General features: G+C 37.7%; 1 protein-coding gene across 3 annotated transcripts in view; it reads right to left on the reverse strand.

The window, feature by feature from the left end:
• The window catches only part of LOC128888573 (uncharacterized), a 100,653-nt gene that overhangs the window by 23,861 nt on the left and 48,975 nt on the right, over positions 1-27,817 (reverse strand). For all 3 annotated transcript variants that reach the window (XM_054145606.1, XM_054145694.1, XM_054145758.1), the window contains exons 9-11: positions 25,484-25,905; positions 16,526-22,256; positions 12,889-13,287 (exon numbers count right to left, since the gene is read on the reverse strand). In XM_054145606.1, the coding sequence (XP_054001581.1) occupies positions 12,889-13,287; positions 16,526-22,256; positions 25,484-25,905 (6,552 nt within the window). The remainder of the gene's footprint in view (positions 1-12,888; positions 13,288-16,525; positions 22,257-25,483; positions 25,906-27,817) is intronic.

The following is a 27,817-nucleotide window of genomic DNA, read 5'->3' on the forward strand; positions in this document are numbered from 1 at the left end:
AACGATAGCAGCTGCTAATAGTGACAACGAAATGTAGAATAAATGCAATTGATGATCCAAGAAGTCTATGCAGAAAGTATCCGTCTAGACTGAACAAACGAAAGCAATAGTTTTAATAAAACAATAAAAGATTTAATTTGATTGATTTCAAATTTATTGTTGAAATATATTCGTTTCATTAAATTCGTTTGTAAGGTCATCTATCCAGTACTATTCCAAAATAAATAATATCTATTCCTCATTTTCTATTTGCTTCGAACGATCACTCTTTCTCCATATAAGTCACTATCCATAATAGTAGCCAAAGTAAGGAAGGAAAGTAAAGATGAGCAAGTTGTTGTGTTGGAATCTAAATCTTAATTAAATTGCTTCTAACAGCATTAAAAAGCTTTCATATTAAACAATTAAAACACCAATTGTTGTGTTGCAATCTAAATCATAATTAAATCGCTTTTAACAACATTAAATAACTTTCATATTAAACTATTGAAACATAAATAATCGATATTCTGCGAGCACGTACATCGTCTGTTTATTACCAGCCCATCCATTTAGAAGATGACTGCGAAAGACACCCAAGTTGAGCTTCGAATAATTTGCACGTCATTATACTAATTGACATTGAACAGTCCAACGTCTAATGGACGGTGAACAGGGGACAAGGAAGCAACGGAGGTCCACGAAACCCGATGAAAAAGAATCGCCTCTGATACGTCAGAAGGCTGCCTTTTCGAAATGAATAATACATCACAGATCCAAAGATAGGTGTGCGATTACGATGTAAATAACAAACGTTACAGCACGGAACAGAGGTAGAAACACTGGAGGTTGTCGAACTTGTACGGACAAATTGTGAGTAGGACTGGGATGCACAGCACGTAATCTCACTGTTTATCAAGCACTAGTCGGCACACAATGGAAAACGTTTGTACAGGGTGGCCTACGTAAACTATAACGAGCTGATTTCTTGGAAACTATTAAGGATGTTTGTACTATCTTGAATTGGATTTGCTACCACAACCAACAAGCAATTCATTTGCATTCCACAAGCAATTATCTATGCAATTAGTAGAGGTAGTACCAAAAATCTGCTTTGATTTTGTATAGTTTTCAGAATCCTATACTATTTTCAATTGAATTTGCTTAACCCTTCTAGACCTGAATTATTTTTTTTAGTACGAATGTAATTTAATTTTTAGTGTTAACTTGCACTAAAATTAGTATGGAAAAAATAAAAAAAATCCTAATAGTGTAGTTTTAGAGGAAAATTGGTCTTTCAAATGATAGTGTCAGTAATTTTTGAATTTTGTGTCCTCAATTGCGGACGCCAGGTCTGACAAGGTTAAGCAATTGTGTTATTCCTAACAATTGGAAAGATTTAAAAATGATATAAGCTCTTAAGATAGCAGAAATGTATTATGTGATATACGAGACATTAAAACTAGGTATCTCATGGGCGAAGGAGAATGCCATTCTTATTTCTTTGTTTAAATGAAGCATCACATCAATCTTTATATCTGCCATTTTTTCAAAACAAGTAACATTGACTTGAAACACCTGTTCCTATCTAACATGAAGAGATACAGTAATAAGAGATACAGTAATAAATAATTTTCGAGGGATACGTTGAATGATATTGATAAGAATTTTTTCTGAATTTTTATTTTATAAAAATGAGCAATAACGAGATGTTATTAATTTTAAACAATATTTAAATGTTTTTACTAATAGTAAATGTTTAATGGCTAAAAGCATGAGTGGAACCAAATTTTCCACAAGCATTCTATATTCCAATACTTACAATTCCTGATAGTTTCTAAAATTACGAATTGTAACACTTTATGTGAACCACGCTGTACAATAGAATGGATTTGTTTAACGTCATTGTTTTTCTCGATTTGGAAGTAGTAACGCAAACAACGTCCCTGAGAATATCTACGTGCTATTGTTACGTGTGCGAGCTATTTTTAAGGCAGAATTAAGGTGACTCTGATATCGTTAGATACATGGAAAGTAGCTTTTTCCGTTGCGTACTGGACGAAATAATACTTGAACGATATTTATGCGAACTACTTCTGCAAGTGGGTTGCAATGAATTATTCAGCTGGTACTTAACCAGATTGCTGTGAAAGTTTCGATCATTGCTGGGATAACATATTAACAATGGTTTGCACGGAAATTCTATAAATACAGTGGAACTCGATAACCGGCTTTCTTGGGATCGAAAGTGCTGTTTATGTATGTTAAAATAATGCTCCACTATTATGTTATGGTTAAGTATTCTTATCCATAGACACATGAAAATATAGACCGAGCATAAACTGCTACTATAGGTACATAAGGGAGGTCTGATATTCGGGGTGTGTAAGGCACCCGTCTAACGTTGATTTATTCCAGCAAGACTCGGTAGTATTCGGCCCATATTTTACATGTATACATACCGTACTGTGAATGTGTCAAAGAAAAGCATATCAAGATATAAACCGAGCTTTTATACGAGGGGTAACTGATAATTGGACTGCGGATCTTTATGCATTTATAGAAAATTTGTATGTGCAAGAACTTACAAAATGCAAACAATATGCAAGAATATAAAAAAGATTGAGAGTAAAGTTCATATTATTATGTTTGCCGAGTAAAATAAATTTCTATGTACTTAGGTTAAATTTTTGTAGGCACGTTCGCAAAGATTTTATTTTGCATAAAGATCCGCACTGTACTGATAATCAATGATCCTCAATCTGTTTTTTCTAAAAATTGAAACTAATATTAACCATTATGTAACACTATTATGGTTATTTAATATATTCTTGTTATTACTATGCACATACAAGAATATATTAAATAACCACAATAGTGTTACATAATGGTTAATATTAGTTTCAATTTTTAGAAAAAACAGATTGAAAATCACTGATTGCAATATGCAACTACGAAAAGCCGAACATACCCGAGAGATTACGAAAATAGTTGAATATTTTCATATGTCTATGTTCTTATCCAATTCATATTTGGCGGTTGTGCTCATGGCAGCGATATCGATGGTTTCGATTTATGTACTACTACTCGTTTTGTTCTATCTCTTATATACATCGTTAATCTCATTAAAAGTAAAAGTATAATCAGAGCAATCAATAATATTCATTTGTATCACCAATCCATCATTTCCTTCCAATAATGTAAATACTAGGCATTCTAGTTAACAAGAACTACATACAATTTACTAATACGAATACAAGTATGCTTGCCAATACAAAATATACGAAACATATATTATATACCAGTGTTGGGCATAATCGTAATCATAATTACGATTACGATTGTAATTAAATGTTTTCGAGTTGTGATTACGATTACGATTGTAATCAAATGTTTCAGAGTTGCGATTACGATTACGATTACAATCGTAATCACAAATTTGATTGCGATTACAATCGTATTCGCAAATTTTTCTGCGGTTCCGATCGTATTTTCAAGGATTTTCAGTCATAGAAATTTTGTATCTGAAAACCGACTTCAGATTCATGTTTCTCACACCAAAAAACTTAAGAAATCAGGTTTTCGTCAAAATCAACGATTTTTAAATGTTACCCTATCTAGGCCCTAGTCTATTGGCATGAATTATTTTAACTGAAAATTTTTAATCGCAGAAAAATTGGCGAATACGATTGTAATCGCAGAAAAATTTGCGATTGCGACTGTAATCGCAATCGAATTTGTGATTACGATTGTAATCGTAATCGTAATCGCAACTCTGAAACATTTGATTACAATCATAATCGTAATTATGATTATACCCAACACTATTACATATATATAGACACTCTTTCACTATCAATGAAGATTAGATTAAAATATTGATGGAAAATAACCCATGTTATACGATACGTGGAGTAGCAGAAATATTTAAAAAATCACCATCAAAGAGGATTTTATTATGTAAGAAGCGTAATAATGTAATAAATTATATTAACATTTTAGTTTATAAGAACTGCAATTTACTAATACGAATACAAGTATGCTTGCCAATACAAAATATACAAAACATATATTATATGTCTGTATAGTGTATAGACACTTTTTTACTATCAACGAAGATTAGATCAAAATATTGATGGAAAATAATAATTGATGGAAATATTAAAAATATCAAAAACCACCATCCACGAGGATTTCATTATGTAAGAATTTTGATTATGTAAACCGTAAACCGTAATGTACGGCCTCACGTGTCTAATTACTCCACAAAAGTTGTTAGAACTTGATAAGGATATGTTACCTCACCCTTTACATTAACCAGGCATTGTACTCTCATATTTTCACTTATTTAGGTATTTGCAAACTTCTCTTAATAGCAAAAACTTCAACTCTTCGGATAACATAAAAAGTTACTTTGATAAGTTTTTAGCTGGAAAATCTTTAGATGGAATCTTCCAGTTGTGTGAAAAATAAAGAAAGTTTGTGAAATAGAATGCTACCTATGCAATTCAATAAATATATATTAAAATTCAAACGCGTTGCCTTTGAATTTGACTTAAAATCGACATGAAATTTCCAGACAACTCCAACAGTACTTTAGAATAATTTCCATTTGTTTACCAAGCAATTTGGCGATTACTTCCGTCGCAAAGAATCGTCTTGTCCACCCGCGCAATTAATTAAGCAGTTACGAATCACGTTGGTCTCCACGGTTATTGATCCGCGCGAATGCAACGGGGAGTGGTAGCAAAAGTAATTTCATCGGTCTCTGCGTGGCGTGCGTGTTGTTTTTCATCTTCTATCGGCATTAAAACCGTAGGGGTCGGTTATACAACATGACAGCAGAACAAATACGCGGGAATTCGTGGCTGCGTTACTCGCGACACTTGAAAATCGAACGATATCTGGAATCGTTTGAAAAGGGCTCAAGGACGTGTCAACCATTCTGGCAGGGATGCATGGTGTGGCTCGTGGTATGCATAGTTTTCCCTCATATGCGAGCTCCACTTTAGGGGTAGCTTCAGCATGTTAACAGTAAACCCGTCGAATCGTTTTTGAATTTTTGTGTTCAGTTTTTATGTACAATATATAAATTTTGTGGATTATTTACTTTAGCACCATGTGAAATATTTTTACATTGATTTAAAAACATAATAATTAACTCTAAATCTACCATGACTGGTCAAATTACAGTTTTCAAATTTTTGTATACAGTTCTTCTATGCAATACATAAATTATATACAATTGTTATGTGCATTATTCAATCTAGTACCACGTGAAATATTTTTGCATTCAATTAAAAAAGTATCTTTAAGACTAGTGATTTCTCCAATCACGATAGAAATGGCTACAACTGAGACGTCAGTCAGAGGTGTAGTGTTAAATATAAACTTAGAAAAAAAAACAAATTTAAAAAATATTTTGAAATACAATAATTGTGATACATGCGCTAAGAAACGTTCTTTCGAATACCTTAAAATTTGTCACCAGAAAATTTTCCATTTATCTAAAAAAAAATCAGAAACATGCACCTTTCTACATAGGATTGTTCTAGGTAAGCTTCACCCCTTAATTACTTTATAATTAATATTATCTTAATATTAAGGCGAGTCACTGTATCAAATACATCTCATTGAAGTGTCTTTAAGACTGGTCATTTAGTTGATCACAGTAGAAATAGGTACAAATGAAACCTATGTAGGTTTAGGGTTAAAACGACGAAATAAGTATAAATAAACATACAGCCAGGTCCATAAGTATTCGTACCTTCCTTGTCTATCGAAGAAATTTGGCTAAATTAAATAACAGGCTTGATATGTTTTCAAATAAATTTTTCATTATAAATATATACGTATGTAAAGTTAATTCATGTATACATTTACAATGAGACATTTATTTGAAAACGTCAAACCAATCATTCAATTCAGATAAATTTCTTCTATAGATACGGAGGATATGAGTCCTTATAGGACAACCATCTTGATTAATTATTTGTTGCTATTTTTACTGATTAATTATTTTGGCATGTAGAAATAATTTATGCAATACAAGCAACATTTCAAAAAGAATAATACTTTTCGATTAAATTGATACAAAAGAAAAATTTTCCAGGGTTAAAAATTCATTTCTGAAAGCAGTTATCATGGAAATTCGTACATAGTAGTAATTGAACAGTTTGAAGGCTTGTTGAGGGATTACAAATCTAGAAAAAGGACAACTTAAACCCTCCCTAATTTTATAAGGACTACATATTTCAATGTCGAAGTACAAAGGCGATTATCGAGTAGCATGACCGTCGGCGTCGCGTCTCTTAAGAAGTTTATTGCCGGGTTGTATTAGGTTGTCTGGAAAATCCATGCCGATATTTGGTAGGTAATACAGGTCTGAATATATTGGAATGGTTGGAAACAAATAACATGTATAGATCCCTTAAAAGGTGGAAAGGTTGTGGAACAAGATTGTATATACCTATGTCAGTCAATAAATATACAGGGTGTCCTAGCCTATGTGATACAAAGCTTTAACTCCAAAACTATCGGCCGAATGCAAAATTTCTAATATGGAAATTGCATGGTAAAATGGGGCTCATGTTTCAGCGAGAAGGTATTTTTGTTAACTTTCGTATTTAACGAGATATTATGGCCAAGTTTCGTTTTTCAAATGGAACTATATATTTTTTTTTATACCATGCGATAGTACTTTTCAAGACGAATTCATTAAGCTTTAATATATTTATCCGATTTTTATTAGTTTTCAAGATAGAACGTTTCAAAGTTTGCTAATTTTTAAGGAAAAATCTCGATTCGGCCCCGGGCGGTCCCATTGATGCAGTAAGCACCATGCGGTTCTTGAAATCGATACGAAGGAAAATGGGAAGAATCCCAATATTTTGGGCCTAGAATCCCAAGCAAGACCCTCCGTATCGATTTCAAGAACCGCGTGCGCCCTGGGCTGAACCGAGTTTTTTCCTTGAGAATTAGCAAATTTTGAATCGTTCTATCTTGAAAACTAATAAAAATTGGGTAAATACATTAAAGCTTAATAAATTCGTCTTGAAAAGTACTGTCGCCAGGTATAAAAAAATATATATAGTTCCATTTGAAAAACGAAACTTCACCATCATATCTCGTTAAATAACAAAGTTAACAAAAATTCATTCTCGCTGAAACATGAGCCTCATTTTTAACCGACTTCGAAAAGGAGGAGGTTACTCAATTCGACATGTATATATTTTTTTTTTACCATGCAATTTCCATATTTGAAATGTTGCATTCGGCCGATAGTTTTGGAGTTAGAGCTCTGTATCACTTAGGCTGGGACACCCTGTATATCAAAATTCAAATGTGACTTTGAATTTTTCTTAAAAATTGGAACAAACTTTCTGGACAACCATAAACTTATACTTTCATTTGGCGACTAGATGATCGAAGGCCCGGAAGAATCATTAGGTTCTTCGCAGGCCAACAAATAAATTACCTGAGTGTCCAACTCCGTGACACCATCACCCCCACCCTCATAAAATTCCCAAAAGCGACCATACCGACAAGGAAAAATGTACACGACGAGATACTAAAGCGAACCTCCGATGAGAACACATCGTATGGAAAACTCAGCTATTAATTATTATAGCGAAGTGTGCAATTTATGCGTAATATCTTCGGAAGTACTCGCGAAGACTGCGCTTACAAGACAGCGATCGATTCTGTATCTTTCGACTGTAACATTGCGAATTTGGCTTGAAACGGGCTAACGAATTCTCACGTCAGCCAAAATATCAAATATGCAGTTAAGGACAGGGGTGCTGCGTCGTTCGTTCGTGTCAAAACTCGGATCCGTATCGTGCAATGAGTTTTCGCTATCGCTCAATCGGAATGCGAACGCGCGTGCAGCGAAATGTCTATCCCAACGTCACGATTGTTTGACGAATGTAGACATGTTCATTAGAATCGGTTCATTTCAATGGTACGGCTTCTACATCGCCTCAGAACTCCAAGGCTATTTTTGAACAAAGAAACACGTTGATAATAAATGAGGCTTCCGGGTGTAAGTCGCGAAGTCGTCCTTTGGCTAAGATACTCTGATATTTAATCAGCATTGCAGCTAACTTCTCCAGGTGGCAAACGACAAACAATATCGTTGATGGTAATGATTAGACTGCGAATGTTTATGCTAATTTAGATTTTCACAGATAAAGAAAAAGAATAGAAACTTAAGGGAGAGTATCTTATCTTCTAAATGATATAGCATGTTATTGTTGATGTTTTATATATTTTTGCAGTTGTGCACATTGTTATAGATGTGTACATATTTTCATTTGTCATAAATGGATAAACATCCGTGGTTTGGTAATAATAAATTGATTGGATCTAAAAGTTAGTCAAATTCAATACAACGAATGAATGTAAAAATTTGTCATATTTAATAAATTGATTGTAGATAGAAGTTAGTTAAATTGAACACATTGATCGGATATTGTAAAAGTTGGTCAAATTGAATATAAATATATGTCGAATTCTTAACTGGTTGGATGTAAAAAGTAGTCAAATTTAATAGAAATTAACTGCTTGGTTTCGAAATTATGTAACGTTTAATAACAAAAATATTTGCATTATTATACTTCCTCTTTCAACAAATTTTTATTTATTATTTATCTCAGATCATTTAGAATTCTTTAGAATGAAAATATTTAAGTATGTTACTTAATATGTTTGTTGCTGTTACGATAAACAGAAATATGGTATTACAAAGAAGTATATCGAATGATGTGAAATGTTTGTGCAACAATTTGAAGAACGTATTACTCACACGGTGAAAATACATCGTGCGTAAGTGTATAAAATCATTTCATCTTCGTCATAACGAAGTGAAATGTATAACCATTGGTGAACACCTGTGTTGTAAGCGATCGTGTAACGCTACTATTGTTGTTACCGTTTAATTACTATTACTTGCTAGTTCAGCGATTGTTATGAATGGAAAATTACGTAATTTTTGAATAATGCAGTCGTTTGTACGTTGCGATACGTTCGTTATTATTTGAAATGGCTCGTGGGCTACGAGTCGTAGCTACGTTTTATGAGCAATTTTTCATACAACGAAAGATTGACCCCTCTACTCTTCAGCCATTTTGGAAACGTGTGAAACAAATGTAGGTATTGACATACATATTCATACACAATTAATTTTGTATGCATTTTTAACGAAACAGAATGATGCTTTGTAATATTTAATTATTTGTAAACTAAGAAAATAAATACTTCTAATAATTCTAATTTTTAAAATATTATTAAATACCGAATGGTAACTTCATGTAAGTGTATGACATAATTAAGATAATTAAATTTAATATCGAGACGTATTAAGTTCTGTTAATTTTTAATTATACATCCTTGCCACAGTTCTGGGTGCGCCACTGGAATCATATAATACAGTTTTTGATACTGAACACAATTATATGAACGCTAGCTGTGCCCCGCGGTTTCACCTGCGTGGAATACTATTCTAATTCTATGCTAAAAATGAACCCAATGTTTTGGGTTGAAAAATGTCCTAACTAAATTCTCTTTATAATTAAAGAACAGGAAATCAATTATAAAGGAAATTGAAAGGAATTACCATCCCTTTAGGTGCATTGGAAAGTAATGTCGTTTCTTCAATTTTAAATACTTGTTTATCACTCGACAGCTCATTGATTTTTATCGATCTGGCCTTGAAAATTTGCACAATTCGTTTGAATTTAATGTAAAAGAAACGACAGTACTTTCCAGTCCACCTAATATCAAAGAACATTAACACCAAGTGTCAAGCAAATCCGGTCACAAATAAAGTATTCCTCATACAAACATTGCAACCCCTTTTTACCCCCTTAAGTACAGAATTTCGAAATATCCTTTCTTATTCTTTGTATACATCATAAAGGAAGCCTCTGTGCAAAATTTCAGTTGTCTAGGTTCAAGGGTTTAGGCTTTCATTTCTATATATATAGATTATAATTATGAAATTACATTAAATGAATTCCATATTCTCGAGGACAATAGAATTGACTGTATTTTTATCTAGATGCCCTATGCAAGAGTAAATATGAAAGAAAACGATAAGCAGAGAAGTTCGACAGTACGCATACGCAGAACGCAATGTTACACCGCTTTATCGATTGTGTACGCATCGAGAGTTAGAGAGAGTTAGAGAGAGTTAGAGAGAGAGAGAGAGAGATGGAGAGGAAAAGGAACGGGAAAGAAGGGAAATCTCCGTAATAAAGCGGCTACACCTGTTACACTCCAATAAATACTTTAAGGTACTCGTTGAAAAATCTCGTTCTACTTGTTGGTATACTTCTGTCGTTTAAAATCGAGCGTCGTTGGTAAATTTTGTAAAAATAACTTTCACGGAACGAGTTGCCGCCATCGGTGGCTTTAATCGCACGATTAGTTGGAACGATGTTGCCAATACCATAAGCGATGTTAATAGTAATGGTCTCTAATAACGATTCCAGGCTCTATAATGTTCCATTATCGACGCATTCTGGGTTTAGGTCAGCCACGATTATCCCGATTTAATCGCGCAAGCGTGTCGAATGAAAATATAATGACTCTGCAAGCTGTGGGATATACGCCACCACAAGTCCAGAAGTATAATCGCATTTACGGGAAATGTGAACGGTGTAAAATTTCAAACAGATTGGAATAGCCACGTTGTCATTATTGCTCGCATAACGTTTTAAATGTTTGTTAGGGTTCAACAGATGATTCCAGAAGATTAGTTAGGGAGAGTTAGTCGTTTTATGGCACTATGTTTTATCAGGATATACGTGAAGTTTGCGCGAAAAAATTTGGTCACAATTTAGGAAACATCTGTAATCAATGTGTATCGATTGGTTTAAGTGTTCTACACATATTGATCCTATTATAGAGTTGAAAACTTAGTACTTAAATTTAAACGGATAGCACGAGCCAAAGCTAAGGTTGATATCGAGTATAAACGCTTCGGAGAAACTGAAACATGCAGAAATAAATATCTATGGCAAGGGGAAAGCGAATTGATATCGAAGAAAGGATGATCTTGATTTTTATATACTGTATCATTGTACAATCGGGAAATTGCAAAATATGCGCAAATTTTAGGATATAATTATAGGGAAGACAACGGTTGACATTCAAAAGCCACGATAATTATTGTCTCCAGGTACTTTAACTGTGTAATCATCGATTTATGATCAGAAATTCATTAGTGTCCATCATGTCACTTTTTATACATTCGCCTATATTCTATGAATGTTAACACTTAACTCACCGGTAGCGTTTGGACATATATGTATTAAAATTTAATAATATTGTACATTTTTATGACATTAGTATTATACAAAATTTATTTTATCCATTAGGATTCTCCTACGAATTATGTTTATGTAATATTTTATAATTCGCATAATAATGGGAGCATACGATGGGATCGTACTATCTCAGTAATAAATAAGAAATTATTGGTTGCCAATGGAAAAGAGACGATTAATAGGCCAATAGTCGGTAAAGTGTTAATAACCAAAATTTATGTTATACGTTTCATTTTGACACAATAGAGCCTGGAGTCAACGATCTATAAATGTTAATAACCAAAATTTGTGTTATACGTTTCAATTTGACGCAACAGAGTGTAGAGTTAAGGGGGTATCGTGAATTAGGAAATCTAAAAAAGGAGGTTTCTCGTGAATTTTTTTAGGATGGAAAAAAATAATTAATTCTATCGAACTTTTTATCCTATTTTCATAGATATTTGAGTAGTATGTATAAATTTTGTCAACAAGAAATATTCAAATTGAGTCGACTGTGACGCAGATTCGTAGGGCACCTCACAATTAAAACCTCCCTATCGGCGGGAAAGATGCAGGTCGTAATTTTGATTTGACACAAAAGAACCAAAAGAAATTTCCATTTTCATTCATTTTTCTTCTATGTGAACTAAGGAAATTCATACAAAAAAAATTTTAAACAACTTTTTTATCAAGTTAAAGTGATTTTTTTCACCCAAAGAACTCGTTCTTTTTTTCAACCCGGCAGTAATTTCACATTTCACCATTTTTGCGGGCTTTTCTTAATTCACATAGAAGAAAAATGTATGAAAATGAAAATATCATTTGGTTTTTTTGTGTCAAACCAAAATTACGACCTGCATTTTTCCCGCCGATTGAAGGTTTTAATTGTGAGGGGCTCTACAAATGTGCGTCACAGTCGACTCAATTTGAATATTTCATGTTGGAAAAAGTTGTACATACTACTCAAATATGTATGAAAATAGGATAAAAAGTTCGATAGAATTAATTTTTTTTTCCATCTTGAAAAAATTCACGAGAAACCGCTTTTTTTAGACCTCTTAATTTAGGATATCCCCTTAACGCTCTATGAATGTTAATAACCAAAATTTATATTATACGTTTCAATTTGACACAACAGAGTCTAGAATAAACGCTTCTCGACACTTCACGCTACAACTTTCCCGGAAGATAGAACCATAAAGGTCTACTTACACATATCCGTATCGTGTCAGTTCCGTATCCGTTCAGTTCCGTAATGTCCCATTAGTGTCAAATATTCTTCTGTTGTTATTGAATGGGCATGTTCACACACGTCGGACACCGTTCCGTGACGTTACTGATACGGAACTGGCACCTTACGGATATGTGTAAATAGACCTTAACTCCGCATTACGGAATACTTCGCGAACAAAAAACATGCTGCGAGTGTCACAAGTTTCCTTGAAGGAAAATCATAAACATTGCTTCATTTTCATAAGATATTTCCTTAATTACTTCGCCGATTGCGTACTCGTGATACCAGGCTTTTCGAACGATATGCTTGTTTCCTCGAACCGTTTAAAGGCCATGTAGCGGAAAAAAAGACATGTAATTGACTTACCAGAGGTGAGGGACATAGCCTGCTGCCTTCTCGATCTCGAATTTTCACGTTTTCCCACGGAAGACTGAGAACCTGAGACCTGGAGTCCTGGAGCACTGACTGCACGCTTTGGTCCACCGATCGCGCCAGCCACGTTGCTGTTTCTTGCGAAGCCAGGCGGACGATATCTGGCTGATTTTACGCCAGAATGCTGTGGCAGGAAATGATATACACTGTGTGCCTTGTGCATCGCCGATGAAGGCGCGATCGATGCTGTCGTTAAACCAGCTGGAGCCGTGGAAGCTGGCAAACGCGGCAAAGAATTGGTCGCTGCGGTGATGGCGGATTGCATTCCACGTGGAAGAGTCGTCGCTCGTGATTCGCCGTTATATTCGAGTTCATCTTCGGTGTCCTCGTCGCCTTTGAACACATCGATTGATGCACGATTTCGTAAAATCCAACAGATGATAGAGGTATAGTATGTTCAATTAAAAGCGTGGACGTGATATCTCTTGTTGCGTCATGGCTCGAATCTCGTGGATTGAATTTTTCTTCGAGGTCGTAAATCGCGAGTTAGCAATAATAGCACGAGACTGTCGCGATTGTCGACTGGTGTCTGCCAAATTAATATTAGACACATTGTGTCGTGAAGTCTCGAACATAGAAGTAGGCTTACCTATTGGCTTCATCAAAATGTTCGTTCGGGTTGTAATGCACAAATAAACAGCAATTTTTCTTAGTTAAGGAAATATATTTACTTTATAACATATTGTCCACTTTGTTCTATGATCTTTCCTCATCTCTTGAGGAAATTCGTGAATAAATAAACAGCAATTTTTCTTAGACAAGGAAATATATTTACTCTATAATGCAAGGTTCATTTTGTTCTATGATCTTTCCCCAACTTTTGGACAAATTCATCGACGAATAAACAGCAATTTTTCTCAGATAAGGAAATATATTTACTTTATAACATATTGTCCATTATGTTTTATGATCTTTCCCCATCTTTTGGACAAAACTCATGATTCCTCGTTTGTAGAAGTTCTCAAGAAGTTAGTATCATTCGAATTGCAGAGACATCCATTACAATAAATCGAACGAACTTTTTGACTAACCTAATGTAAGTGAAGATATCCTACCATTAGAAAAGAGAAAGAAACCCGAGATATCCTATCTATCTCTGTGCTTTTATTGCTGTAAATGTAAGCTGTGTATGTAATTATTAGAAGTATAAACGATAACCATTTATCATTAACATGAAAACGATGTAAAAATGCGCTGGTGAATGGAGGCAGATAGAGTATCGCGTTCTTTTTTTCTTTTTACATGTAGTACAATAGATCTGGTACCCTTAATTTAACTATAATATTTCTATGGTCTCGAAAAGGTAACTTCATTTCCGAATCGATGATTTTATAATGTATCTAATCTATGTTAACAAATGAATAACTCTTTACTTCCGATATGGAGCTTAAAATGATGTTAACGAATGAATGATTCTTACAAGGAACATTACCCAACTGTAACACACCGATTCTTATGAAGCTTGGTACACAGGTACAGCACTGGAAGATATTACACACTTTTTCTTTTAACTTCGAAGTTATAAACGAAATCGAAAAATCGAAAACTTCGAAGGCAACTAATTTTAATACTGAAAACATTCATTCGTCGAATTTGAAAAATATGACCAGACGTTGTCAATATTTACGATCTGTGTACAAATTTTTACAAAAAAAAAATAATTTTTGTTCAGAAATATCACTTTCACGCTCTTCTCGAACAGACTGTAAATGAAGTTTTACAGCGTAAAAAGTTAAACCCTTTGCACTATGAAGTCACCTCTGGTGTAAAATTTCATGCAGTTAATAAAACAAATTAGTGGGGAGCAGTTTTATTCAAAATTGCTTTGAAATTATATGTATGTATATAAAAGTCTTGAATTATATATTTCTCAGTATAGTAAATTAGTGTTCTTTATCAAATGTTCAAATACGATCGCATTGAATCACGAATAAAACTTATCTCTATAAACATCAGACTACGAACATCGATTAGATGGTAAATTACATTGTACCAATGGTAAATTCTTCAGACAAACATAATGGATGTTTTGCATATTCAAATCGAAAAATAAAATGCGAACAACAGTCTACTTTTGTGAAACCTGCGCCAAGAAGCCATTTCTACATGTAGCAGATTGTTTTAAAAAATACCATACTTTGAGAAAATATGAATGAGTAGTTATAAGTAATTATTAAAAAGTAATTGGATTACTCAGTAATTAAGAATAAGATATTGCATAATGACTAAAAAGAAAGTAATCAAGAATTATTTAAATAACTAATTTCTAATTCAAAAGTAATTATTCCAAATTGTAATGGATACAAAAGTAATAATTACTTTACAGCTCTGCCGACCGTAGGGGAGGATATAGGAATATTATAGCTTCTTTATGACTAGTCATTTTGTTAATAAAACATTAAACTTTAAATAATTACAAGCAAGTACTTTATACCTAACATGTGATACCAAAACTAATTTGTTTTCTGTAGACCACCTGCAAGGCATTTAATTTGTTATTCGAGATTGATAGTGCTGCCAGCCATTATCGATATTGTTACTGGTTGTCAAAGATATACAGAATCTGGCAGGACGCGTGGTACAACCGAGCAGAGGGTGATACTACATGCAAAAATAAATCGAAAGAAAAGAATAACATTTTTTCGTTTGACGCTTCGTTTTCGAGAAAATCGAATTTGAAAATTCTATCTAGTACGCGTACAGTGAACTGTCTCCCCAAGTCATTGCTCTCTACAAGTTTCCTTTTGCTTACCTGTCGTAATGTTGACCTTTCTAATGTTTACATTTTGTCTTCAACCATACGTCTTTCTTCTACTTTTAGTGTGTTTCGATCAGTCAAGCTGTGACAATGTCTACTTATAGCAATCGCGAATACGTTGAAATGATAAAAGCATTAGGAGCTTGTCATAGAAATGCAACAGCAGCAGCTGAGTATTATAGGCAACAATTTCCAAATCGCAAAAACAAGTGAGAATTCTCTTCAGCCAAAGGAAAAAATAATAAATGGTTTTATTCAAATAAAACGTCAAAAATTCATTAGCATCAGTTCATGACTCACTAATAAGGCGAGCAATGATATGTACGCGTCAACAAGGACAGCACTCTAAACATTTTATTCAACAATGTTATGCAATTAACGTTAGAAATATCAATAAAATTAATAAATGTATTAACCATACATTAACATTTCTTATTTGTAATACATATCTAAACTTAGAGGCGGTACAGTACTGCACGCGTACTGGATAGAATTTTCAAACTCAATTTTCTCAAAAACAAAGCGTCAAACGAAAAAATGTCATTCTATTTTTTCGACTTATTTTTACACGTAGTATATCACCCTGTGCTCAGTTGTACCATCCGTCCTACCACACCATGTATAATTAAGACGTATACGTCATCTTGTGGAGAAATTAAAATTATTTGGTGAAATATCGATACATTAGCATGTGACCTGAAAGTTACGAGTGCTCATGGAGGGTTAAAACAGAGTTGGCTCAGAACAAACTAAGAAAAAAATGATAGTGCATAGGTTTAAGAATTCTATGAAGGAATGAAGTAGCGGACTTACCGGATTCCCCCCTGGTATTGGCATCGGGAACGGAAGATCTTCTCCTGTTGCTCCAAATCCTTTCCTCCACCGATCCTCCGCATCCACTGGCGGCACCTCCGCTCCCGCCGCCGATGGACCCGCAACTTCTAACCCTATCCAACTGCTCTCTGGAGAAACTCTTTGGATTGAACAACAGGTCCCCGGCACTGCGGCGTTTAGCAGCCATGGCCAAGGCATTAGCACTAGCACTAGCACCGACACTGACATCCCCGGAGCAAGCCAGGAGGCTGAGTTTCGTCCTGGAGTCTGCTGCCATTAACGCCGACTCGAAGCTTCCACGCCAAGAAAACCTTTCGTAATCGCTAGCTTCTCGTTCCTCGCCTTCCTGTCCCGTCGATACTGCTGGATGGTTGTTGATCAGCAGCAAAGGATCGTGGGACTTGGATCTGGGTAGTTGCAAATGCGCCGACGAAGGTGTGTTCGTCGAGTCGGATGTAGAATCGTCGTCTTCCGTGGTGGATGCCGAAGAGGGCGTTCGGTGGTGTTGAGAGTATCGTCTCCAGCTCGTGGAGTGATGCTGCACGGTTGGTCCGCCTTCGGAGACCTCGTGCATCAGAGCTACCAATCGGCTACCAATATGGTGCATCACTTTAGCGATTAACGGTGGACTGCTGTGCGGAGTCGAATTGGCGTCGGAGCTCGCACCATCGCCAGCCATTTTCGTGAAACTTTGAACCAATTTCTGATACACGAAAGCGGTGTCTCTGCCTAGACACGGTTGCATCCCGGTTGGTCCAGTTTTATCCTCCCTGTCCTTATCCAGCAGAGTGTTATTCGACGCGGTGTCGAATTTATTGATAATCTGTTGACAGCTCTGGGAGATCTGCTCCTGCAGCGCCGATCGACGGCCACCGGCTGCCCCCTCTAAATCGGAGCTGGTGTAATCCGAGCTATCGTACGAATCGGACCACGTGTCCTCGGAACTGAGGTATTCGACTATTTCACGCACTTGCTCGTCGCGTATTCCCGGCACCGTTTTCATCAACCTGGTAAGCTCGTTTTCAAAATACACCAACTGTGGCGGTTTCGTGCGGTTTTGCGAGCATAGTCTGGCTTTCGTCGCGTATCCAGGTAACCGAGGACTGGGCGCAGGCGAGACTCCGCTCGAATTAGTACTGCCAGCGTTCGGATTCTGTCCATTCGAATTAGCGACCATAGTTTTAAAGAATTGTCTCATTTTTGACATCATCAAATTCGTTTCCTCGTCGCTGGACCAATTATTGAAGCTGTCCTTTCTCGAAAGTGACGGGTTAGGTAAGTGGGGTAGCGCGGCGTGACTCAAGGGATGATCCATTTTAGTCTTTCTACACTTTTCAACCCCGGGCGATCTTTCCGTAGAGGTTTGACTCGCAACTTGAGCATTTTCGCCGTTTTCCTTGCCAGAGCAATCTTTTCCAGATTCTTGATTAACTTCGGCGTTGATTTGAGTATCGTCGGGCAGCTTTTGGTGTTGAAGAAGATCGTCGCAGCTACCAACAAATCCGGAATCTCTCGATTGCTGTTTAGATCTTTGATTGTAGGTCGACGAGTCTCCTGAATTTATTAGAATGTTTCTCGCAGAGTCTGCTTGCGATGCCGAAGTCGCCGAAGAAATAATGGTGGTCGACGCTAACGAGGAAGAAGACAACGCGCACTCGGGTTGCGGCGTCTTTGCTCTGTCCGAATCCTCCGAATTGATAGCTTCCGCTTCGTTTTCCATCACCACTTCTCCTACGAGGACCATCTCTCTGCTCGGTTCTGGCGTTTTGTTCCTGTCGTCCGGGACACGTGGACTCTGAGTTCCCAGATTTCTAGGTTTTTTCTTCTTACGTTTCACAGTATCGAATTGTCCGTCCGTTCCAAAGGCAGCGGTTTGGCCGTCGTCCGCTCCGTCGGTCTCCGTGGAGGAACCTTCCGACTGACTCTCTTGCGCATCTTGGTTCAGGCTCAAATCTTGAAGAGAATTTTGCGAGCTTAAATTCTGCGAGCTCTGCGTGAGAGCTAACAAGTTATCCAAAGACGAACTGTGCGATCTACCGGTACCTCTGGCACGGACCAGCTTCTTTTTTCTCTGCGCTTCCGGGCTGGGCCTTCCCTCGGAGTCGCTACCAACGGAGCCATCGGAGTCGCGTCTATCTTGATCGAAACCAAGAAACTCCGAAAGGAAGTACTTCTCCAGTCTCGAGGAATTCAAGAATCCTTCTCCAGAGCTCGATCTCTCTTGACTCTGTCCCGCACACGGAGCTTCGTCCTGTCCGAGCGATTCCAATCCCTCGGAATAAATAGAGGACGTCTCCGACAAACTGTCGACTTCGCGCGAACCCATGCTCGAGTTGTTGCCATCTCCTCCGAGACCGAAGAAAAAGTATTTCTCCAGCTCGGAGGCGGACGGTGGCCTTTGCTTCTTCGATGGGCTACCTGTTGCCAGACTCGGCTCCGCTTCGCTTTCCTCGCAGGATTCCTCGACGATGGTATGCAAAGTGAAGTCGATGGCCTGCCTATGGTAACCTCTGAGCTCTTCTTCGCGGTCACCAAGGTTGTTCGCTTCGTCTTCCGAACTCTCCTCCGTCGCAGTCGTAGCGCCAGGTTCGTCCTCGTCGTGCGACACCTCTTCCACCCATGAATCATCGTCGGCTAATCCTTCCTCCAGTATCACGATCCCACCGCTCCCTGAATTGTCATCGCTGGATTGCGAGGAGGCACGTGCACGCGTACCTTCGCGATGCTCGTTAACCTGCCGCTCCCTCGAAGAGTTTTCCTCGTTATTTTCCTGCCGACTGACCACCTTCGTGCAGTTTTTCACCGAAACATCGTCACTTTCACTGGCACTACCGACACTCAAACCACTGTCAACTTCCGGCTCCGAATGATTCGCGATAGTACTGGACAACCGTTTCACCATAAGGGGTTTCCTCGGTCCCTGACCATTTTTACGGTGTGGTTGCTCGGCTACGGCTTCCAGCGCCAGCTGGAAGTATCCAGCCAGACCCTGACTAGCCATATGCACTTCATCCGGCTGCAACAAGGTCGTCGTGTCCGAGGTGATAACGCTGACAGGTTGGTACGAGGCTTCCTGAGTAATCATCACGAGGCTTCTATATTTGTTGTTGTTGTTGCCGATATTATTGTTCTGGACCGTCGAGGGAAAGCGTTGAACGGGATCTTTGGTCGACACGGCAGGAAGGAATCCATTCTCCTTTCCGGTAGACGGGCGTCGCTCGACTGAGCGAAACCGTGTCGATACCCCCTCTTCGAGGCAGCCACCACCGGCACCGCTATACTCGATGCCACTACCACCTTCACCACCCCCACTTTGTAGCTCTCCTACAACCTGACTAGAAGCAGGACACTCGCCGCTCACCGCACGCGCGTTACAATCATGCGCACTCTCTGCCTTACCTGCGGTGTCTGCGCTCTCCGCGTTCATTGAAATCTCTCGAATCTCGTTGGTTAGCGTATCGCCCACCGCGCTGCCCGCTCTTTTTAATTCGATTCCATCGCGACTCTCCTCCTGCGGGTCGTTGTCTTTCGCGCCATCTTTGGTCACCTCTATTGTCGCCGATCTTCCGCCGTGGCTCGCAACGGATCGATCATCCTTCGCGGTAATCGGCATTGAATCATTCTCGGTACGCGCGCTTACGACACTTTCGCCGTTGTTTGCATTATCCGGTGATTGCTCAACGTCCAATCTCTCGTACTTTATATTCCATTTCATTCTGTTCGATGCGGTAACGCTGGATTCCTCGGCATCCTTGAATCTCTTCGGTTGCCACGATGTTCTCTCGTCGTTTCTTTTGTTCAGTTTCGACAACAACTCGCCGTTCACAGCCGAAAACGACAATTCGTTGCTATCGTAATGCGAGGAGACGCTGGCCGACGTCACCTCGTATTCGTGAAGTTCGTCGCTGCTCGCCTCGCTTCCAGTCGCGTTCGTCTCGTTACTCGTGAAACTGTCGGACCCTGAAAGCGCGCTCGAGTTCGCCGTCGCGTTGAAGTTTGAATTTAAATCGGTCGATGTGTCACCCTCACGGTTATCGTTGCCTCGATCGGGAGTATCGCACGACGTTATCTCCGATAATGCGGTCGAGTTATTGATTCCAGTTTCGCGATAATCCTTACCGTTCGATCGATTGTTCCCTGCGTCGCGAATATTCGTAGGCGTCGAAACGCGAAACTTGGAAGCCTCGGGGCTACTCTCAGGGGACGAGTGATCGACACTCGGAATTTCTGATTCGGAGATTTCCAACGAGTCTGGGATTATGTTAGGATCCCAAACGTCGGCGGATAGAAACTTTGCTTGATCGTCCGAATCCGTAGATTCGTTGCTAGACGTTGCTCGACTCGTAGCTTCGGACCTATCGATTTCCGAAACGTTTTCTTCTTTGTCGTACAATTTTCCTTCAAAGTTCATTTCTGTTTCCGACGCGACGCTTTCGCTGGAATTGTTGACGATTATCGGCTCGATGCTATCGGGATCCAACGTTTTCACGGATTTAAGTTCTATCTGGTTTTCGGAGCAATCGTTATCGCTCGCGATGTACATCTCTTCGGGCATCGCGCAGTGGTGCAACAACACAGGACCGTTGTCCGGTTCCGGGTTGCTCTTCTTTCCACGAACTTTCCGTTTTTCGTTAAGCTTCTCGTGTCGTTCGGGCATCGTATCATCGTCGCCCGGCGAGGCTACCTTTTCCTTGTAATTGGATCGCATTCTTTGCTCCTCCTCCGAACTGTCTCTGCTGCTGTTCTGTGCTCGACTGTCGCTAGGGTTTTCAAAGTTCGATTCCTCGCTGAAGAATCGAACGTATTGCAGAACCACAGGCTCTTCTTCCGGCAGAGAGGTCACTCTTTTCAGCGTAATGCCGTCCTCGGCGGCTGAATCGGAATCGTCGTCCTCGTCCCCGTTGTCTTCGATGTCGTTATCGCTGGTGAGAGAGTCGTCGTTGACGACAAAGACCCTCGAGAACCTATGGGAGGACGAGTCGTCGTCCAAATCGCTGCTGTCCGCGGAAGATCGTCCCGAGGAGCTGCCAGAATCCTCGTGCTGGTACATCCTTTGTCCCCTCCTGCTCTCGAAGGACACGGTCCCGGAATCTTGGCACGCGACTTCCTCGTTTTCCTTTGTCTGCTTCGTTTCCTCATCGTTCTGTTGGCTCTGCTCGGTTTTCTGCTCGTCCAATTTTCCCCGGATCTTCGCAGACGACTGCTCCGTAGTTTTAGCTTCGTTTGCGGCATCGTACGCGATCTCGCTTCGAAAAGAGTCCGCCTGCTTCGATATAGAGCTCGTCCCAGCGTCGTCATTTTCGTCGCGATTGATCTGCAGACCGACCAGTCGCTGTTGCAGCACTTCCGTCGTAGGAATGGGCGACGTTTCGACGCCAGACCCGTATAAACGCGGCGTTAACACTTGGTCAGGCCTGAAAGTACAGGTTGTCGGATCGAAGACACCCGTCAACCTTGGATCGAGCCTGGTCTCGTGAAGAGGCTGATTGAACCGAGGATGCCAAGCGAACCAGGGCGCAGCTGGGTCGCCTCTCAACCTCAGTGTTCCTGGTTCTGCATGGGCATCGCTGTTGTGGCTAATCATGGAGGATGCGGCGGCTGCAAAGTCCCCTGTCCAGAGAGCAGCTGGAACGGGCACCGGATATGGGACGGGCACTGGTATCGGCACTGGGACCGGGAGCACGTTGGCACCTCGTGAACCTCCGCAGGCCTGCGCAGAAAATTATAGCGTATTACTGGAAATGAGGTTTAATAAAATAATAAAATACTAATTTTATTAGTTAAAAGCTTTGATTTTATTTCTAAAATGTCACGAATAAGCTGAGATCTTTACTCTACGAGGAGTTGATCACTAGACTGCGGTTCTTTATGCAAAATAAAATATTCGCGAACGTGCCTACAAAAATTTAACTTAAATTGGAATTTATTTTATTCTGCAGATATTATAACATCAACTTTACTATCAATCTTTTTTATAAAAAGATTCTTGCATATTGTTTGCGTTTTATAGTTTCTTGCACATTCAAATTTCCTATAAATGCATAAAGATCCGCAGTCTAATCATGACTAACAGACAAACGTTATAAGTAAAAGGTAGAAAGAACTTCTAGCTGTATATGTTGCAGTCTTTATATATCCCTTTAGGCTCTAGGAAACTGTAGATAGGGTTCTCAATGGCACTTGAGAGGGTAAGCCATGTCATATACATTGTACATATATTCTCGGTGCATTTATTATTGTGGTAAAATAAAAAATTGAATTATAGTAAATATTCCAACATGTATAACTTCAACATTCAGATTTAATAGAAGAAGGAGGATGACTACTCGATGTCGAAGGGCACGTAACGTGCTGCTAATAACTTTCTTATCAGTGGAGGCGTAAAGAAGATACGAAGGTCAACTACGTTTTTTTTTCTTTTTTTCTTCTTAATGAAATGATATAGTTTCTTGTAAACATTCTGATAGAATGTCTCCAAACGAATACATAGTTTTCTTTTTGAAGTTTATAAAGTTTACAAATACTCAATAATGTTTAACAACAAATCTTAAATCTTTCGACGAATCCGTTATTATATTTCAATTACATTATTAACACGTTGGCTACCAAACTAACACTCGTGAAAATTTCTACAAAGTTAAAATTTTGTCTCGAGACTATCGAAGATTGAATAATTTAACATTCGTCGTAGTATTTAATTCTTTAACGTCGCCAAATTCACGAAACCTAATCAGATTAATTTTTATTATTTCCTTATCTTAAAAATCAATTTCTTTAGCTCCTTAACCCTTTCGATCTTCGTGGAACATGTACAGTCAGTCCCATAAGTATTCGTACTCTCTATGTCTATTGAAGAATTTGTGTAAATTAAATTATAGGTTGGAAAGATAAATAAACCTTTCCAAATAAACGTTTCATCATAAATACGTACATAGGTAAACTTTATTCACGTATGTATTTATAATGAAATATTTATTTGAAAACCTGAAACCTATTATCTAATTTAGATAAATTTCTTCAATCGACATAAAGGGTACGAATACTTATGAGACTGACTGTATATTCCAGTAAATGTTTTTGGTTGTCTTTGGCCAAATTACAATTGGGACTCAGGAACAAATTTAACCCTTTCGCGTCGAATGTCGCTGATGAGCGACATTCACAAGATGACCTGTGGGGACGCGATATCGTTTGCAGTAAAAATGATAAAAGATCGGAATCACGATATGAATGTAAAAATTGCAATGTTTGCTTATGTATAGATCCCCGTTTTAAAATATATCATATCAAATTACATTACTAATCTTGACATATTAATAGATTAACTAATTTGCGTTTCATTCTTAATTATATTAAACATTTATCGTAAAGTTTAGTAAATATGTAAATCCCTGTATTACCTATAATTTTGTAAGTCTTTTCATATTAAAAATGTGAATTATACTTGACATATCAGAACAACGATTGTTCTATTCAGCACAGTTGTTATTTAAGACTTAAGGAAACGTACACTACCGCTCAAAAGTATCCGGACACTTGCTTCTCTTCTATAAAACATAGTTTAACTTTGTACGAAAGGTATTTACAGCGTTTATATAAATTGTAATTATTACTGTTATCTTTTTTGAGGTATCATAGCATAATAGAATTAATTTTTATGTACAAATTATATAATAAATATGCGGAAATAAAATTCCTGCCTAGAAATAGAAAATCTAATGGAACGGTCTTAATGCTTAAAATAATCTCAAGTTCCACTTTGTTTCATCTCTATGATTAAAAACGAGTTCAGGGAGCTCTTCGGTATGTATTAAATACCTGCAAACTGTTGACGATATGTTTATGTTCTCTTGAGAGAGATAAGAATTAGTGCAAGATTAGTGCAAGCGGTAATATCTAACCGCGGGGGATACATCGATTTATCCCGTATTTACTTTTAGTATAGTACTGGTAAGTTCCACATACGTAATTTTTCATTTAAAGCGTTAGATATTTCGTAAAAAACTAATAAAAATCGATTTTGGTTATTACTTTAAGTACTCACATAATTTGTATGCAATGCCAATACATATACGTATTTCGCAAGTATCCAGATACTTTTGAGCCGTACTGTATATGTATACAGAAACCATGCGCACTGTGCATATTTCTAGTAAGTGCGCTTCCGTTCAAATGACGGTACTTCGGCGTACTGGACCGCCGAAGCGAAAGGGTTAAACAATAAAATAAGGCCAAATGTTTTTTTTATGGGACCAAGTGATGCTTTACCAGATGCAAGAAGTTTCAATCCGATTAGTCCATTGGTCTCGGATTAAAAAGCAGTACAAAATTTTTTCTTTTTCTGCATAAAAAAAACAGGTAAGAAATGACAAATCGCAAAATGTCTTGATAATGGGACCACCGAGGAGATATGCTCTACAAGATGCAAGAGCCATCTCGGCGTAATCGGTGAACACATCTTAAAAAATACACATGTCGAATTGAGTAACCTCCTCCTTTTTGAAGTTGGTTAAAAAAAAAGAAAAAATGAATATTACTTGCGCGTTGGGTAAATTATCCCTTCTTATCTGAATACAGCCTTGATTAATACAATTAATTTCTAAACGAGAGACGAATAGAATCCTAGTAGAAGAAAATCGGGTCAAAAGGATTAATGAAAAAGTCGTGGCATCAATTTCTGAATAGCAACCAATGTGCTAATGTAATTACTAAACTGCGGATCTTTATGCAAAATAAAATCTTTGTAAACGTACCTACAAAAACTCAATCAACTTTACTATCAATCTTTTTTATATTCTTCCATATTGTTTGCAATTTGTAGTTTCTTGCATATTCAAATTCCCTATAAATGCATAAAGATCCGCGGTTTAGTAATTACTATAGAAATCTGAATAAAAGTTCCAGTTCTACTGTATAATTGGTACTGGTGAAACTCACCTGACAAGGCGCGGTGCCACGTCCAGGGCAGCAGCTCCAATCCTGACCAGTGTTGGTCGCCGTTCCGACGTTGTTCGTTGCGATAGTAATCGGCACACCAGGTGGCAGAGGCAAAGTTCCGCTCTCGAAATAATCCCAGTCGCAATCCTCCAGGGATTGCGTGTGACTCCCGCCGCGCGGCAACCCGTTCAGGAAAGAGGAACTGGAGCAACTGCTGTCAGCGTCGTCCTCTTCGCGTCCGGATGACGAATCCGAGCTGATGAAGACCAGTCGCCTGTAGTCGACCACTGGCTGATCCTGTCCCGGGTTTCCCGTTGGACTGTGCTGTCTGCCACCACGACTGATCACGTGCAACGCTTGAAATCCCTGGAGTTCCTCCGCGCAGCAGCTCCTCGCGTGCGATCGCCCTCTCCGTCGCGAACCTTTCGAATACACCAATTCTGATATTACTCGGAACGTTTCTCGTTTCCCGATAAGATCAACGGAAAGAAAAATATAGTTTCGATAACGCTTCCTTATCGGTGTTATTAATGAGAATTATCGCTATTGATTGCGATGTTATCGCGTCGAATTTGCCAACTCTAACAAATCTGCTCTATACATGTACGCTGAACCGTAGAAAAATCCTCTTTTTCTATTTTCGAACAGTATATCCCAAATATCACACTTTACTATAATTTTTTAAGATAATTCAGTATGTTATTAAAAAATGGTTTTGTTTTGATTTTTTACTAACCCAGCTCCGAGGCAGATAACAATTACAATGCCACAACTTTGTTTATTTAAGATATTTTTGAATAAAAAAATTGTGATAGATGCACTATGAAACGTTCATTCGAATACCTTTAACCCTTTGCACTCTGCGCCATCTCATTGCAAAATGTGCGAACAGGAATTGCATTAAATTAAATAGTCTAACTTTAGAAACGTGTCCATTTTGGTATTATTAGAATTGATTATAAATTTGTATAACTTTTTTGAAGGGTTGACACCACTGCAAACATAAAGGATCTTTCAAAAGAGGCTTCAGAAAATGCTCTATATCAATTAAAGAAATTTGTTTAATTTAAATGACAGGCTTCATGTTTCCAAATCAATTCTCCATTATAAATATGTACATGAACAAACTTTCCACATGTATATATTTACAATTACAAATTTATTTGGAAACATGAATCATTCATTTAAATTAGGCAAATTTCTTCAATAAATATTGAGGGTACGAATACTAATGGGACTGACTGTATGGTATATTGTAATATATATTGGATATGTCTAATTGGTACATTTTAAATAAAGTATACATGATTGTAATTGAACATAATTGAAAGTGTCCAATTACGGCACGTTGACAAGGATATTTTATTATTAAAAACAAAACCCTGAAGCCTCTTTTAGAAAACCCTTTACTTATACTCCTTCCATGTAACTCCTACTCATATACTTTTCCCTGAATCTCTGTACATACACCATATTTTGGCTTGCTTTCTCGTGCAATTTCGATAAGAAAATTTCAAGAAAACGTGCATTTTTTAAAAATTTTTCCTAGCATAAATTTATTCTACATAACCACTAATAAAATTTGCTAGACTTACGATGTCCCACATAGAGTGCAAATGATTAAACTTATTACCAGAGAATCTTCCGTTTGGCCAAAAAGAATTCTCAAATATGCACCTCTTTTTCTTGGTTTCTTTCTCCTAGGTAGCCTCTTAGTCCTTGTTAACCCCTTAAGCTACAACCACGTGCGAGACTCGTAGTCGGATATTCGGGCCAAAACTGATTATCACGAGCCTGGCTCGTGGTGTATTGTTCGGACCAAATGTAAACATTACACTTTGGGCACAGACTGTTGGAGCTTAAGGGAGGGCGCCGAGGCCAAAAAAATTGTTTAAACATTTCTTTGTTTACACCATTGAATTCAGCGTCAAAAACTATATAAAAGTACAAAGTCTCAAAATAACTACTCGTAGCTAGTTTTAGCCTCGGCGCTCTTCCTTACATCGTAGCTTAAGGAGTTAAACTCCAATTTTGCGCGTTGTAAAGAAATTTAATCTTTTTGGTTATCTTCTCATTCTTTCTTTTATATATATATATATAAAAGAGGCAAAATTGGAGTTTAACCCCTTAAGCTACGATGTAAGAAAGAATAACAATAAGAATAACAATAAGAATAACATATATATAATTAAGCAATTACAACCAATCTTCATAGAGAATTATTAGCAATTAGGTTAGCGTGTTACAGTGGCATGGTTTGTAAGTTTCAGTTACGTACATTCTAGAATTTACTATTTCGTGTGATTACAATATGCGAGTCTATATTTAGTTAAT

The sequence above is a fragment of the Hylaeus anthracinus genome, unplaced genomic scaffold (assembly GCF_026225885.1).
Source record: "Hylaeus anthracinus isolate JK02 unplaced genomic scaffold, UHH_iyHylAnth1.0_haploid 0, whole genome shotgun sequence".
Taxonomy (NCBI): Eukaryota; Metazoa; Arthropoda; class Insecta; order Hymenoptera; family Colletidae; genus Hylaeus; species Hylaeus anthracinus.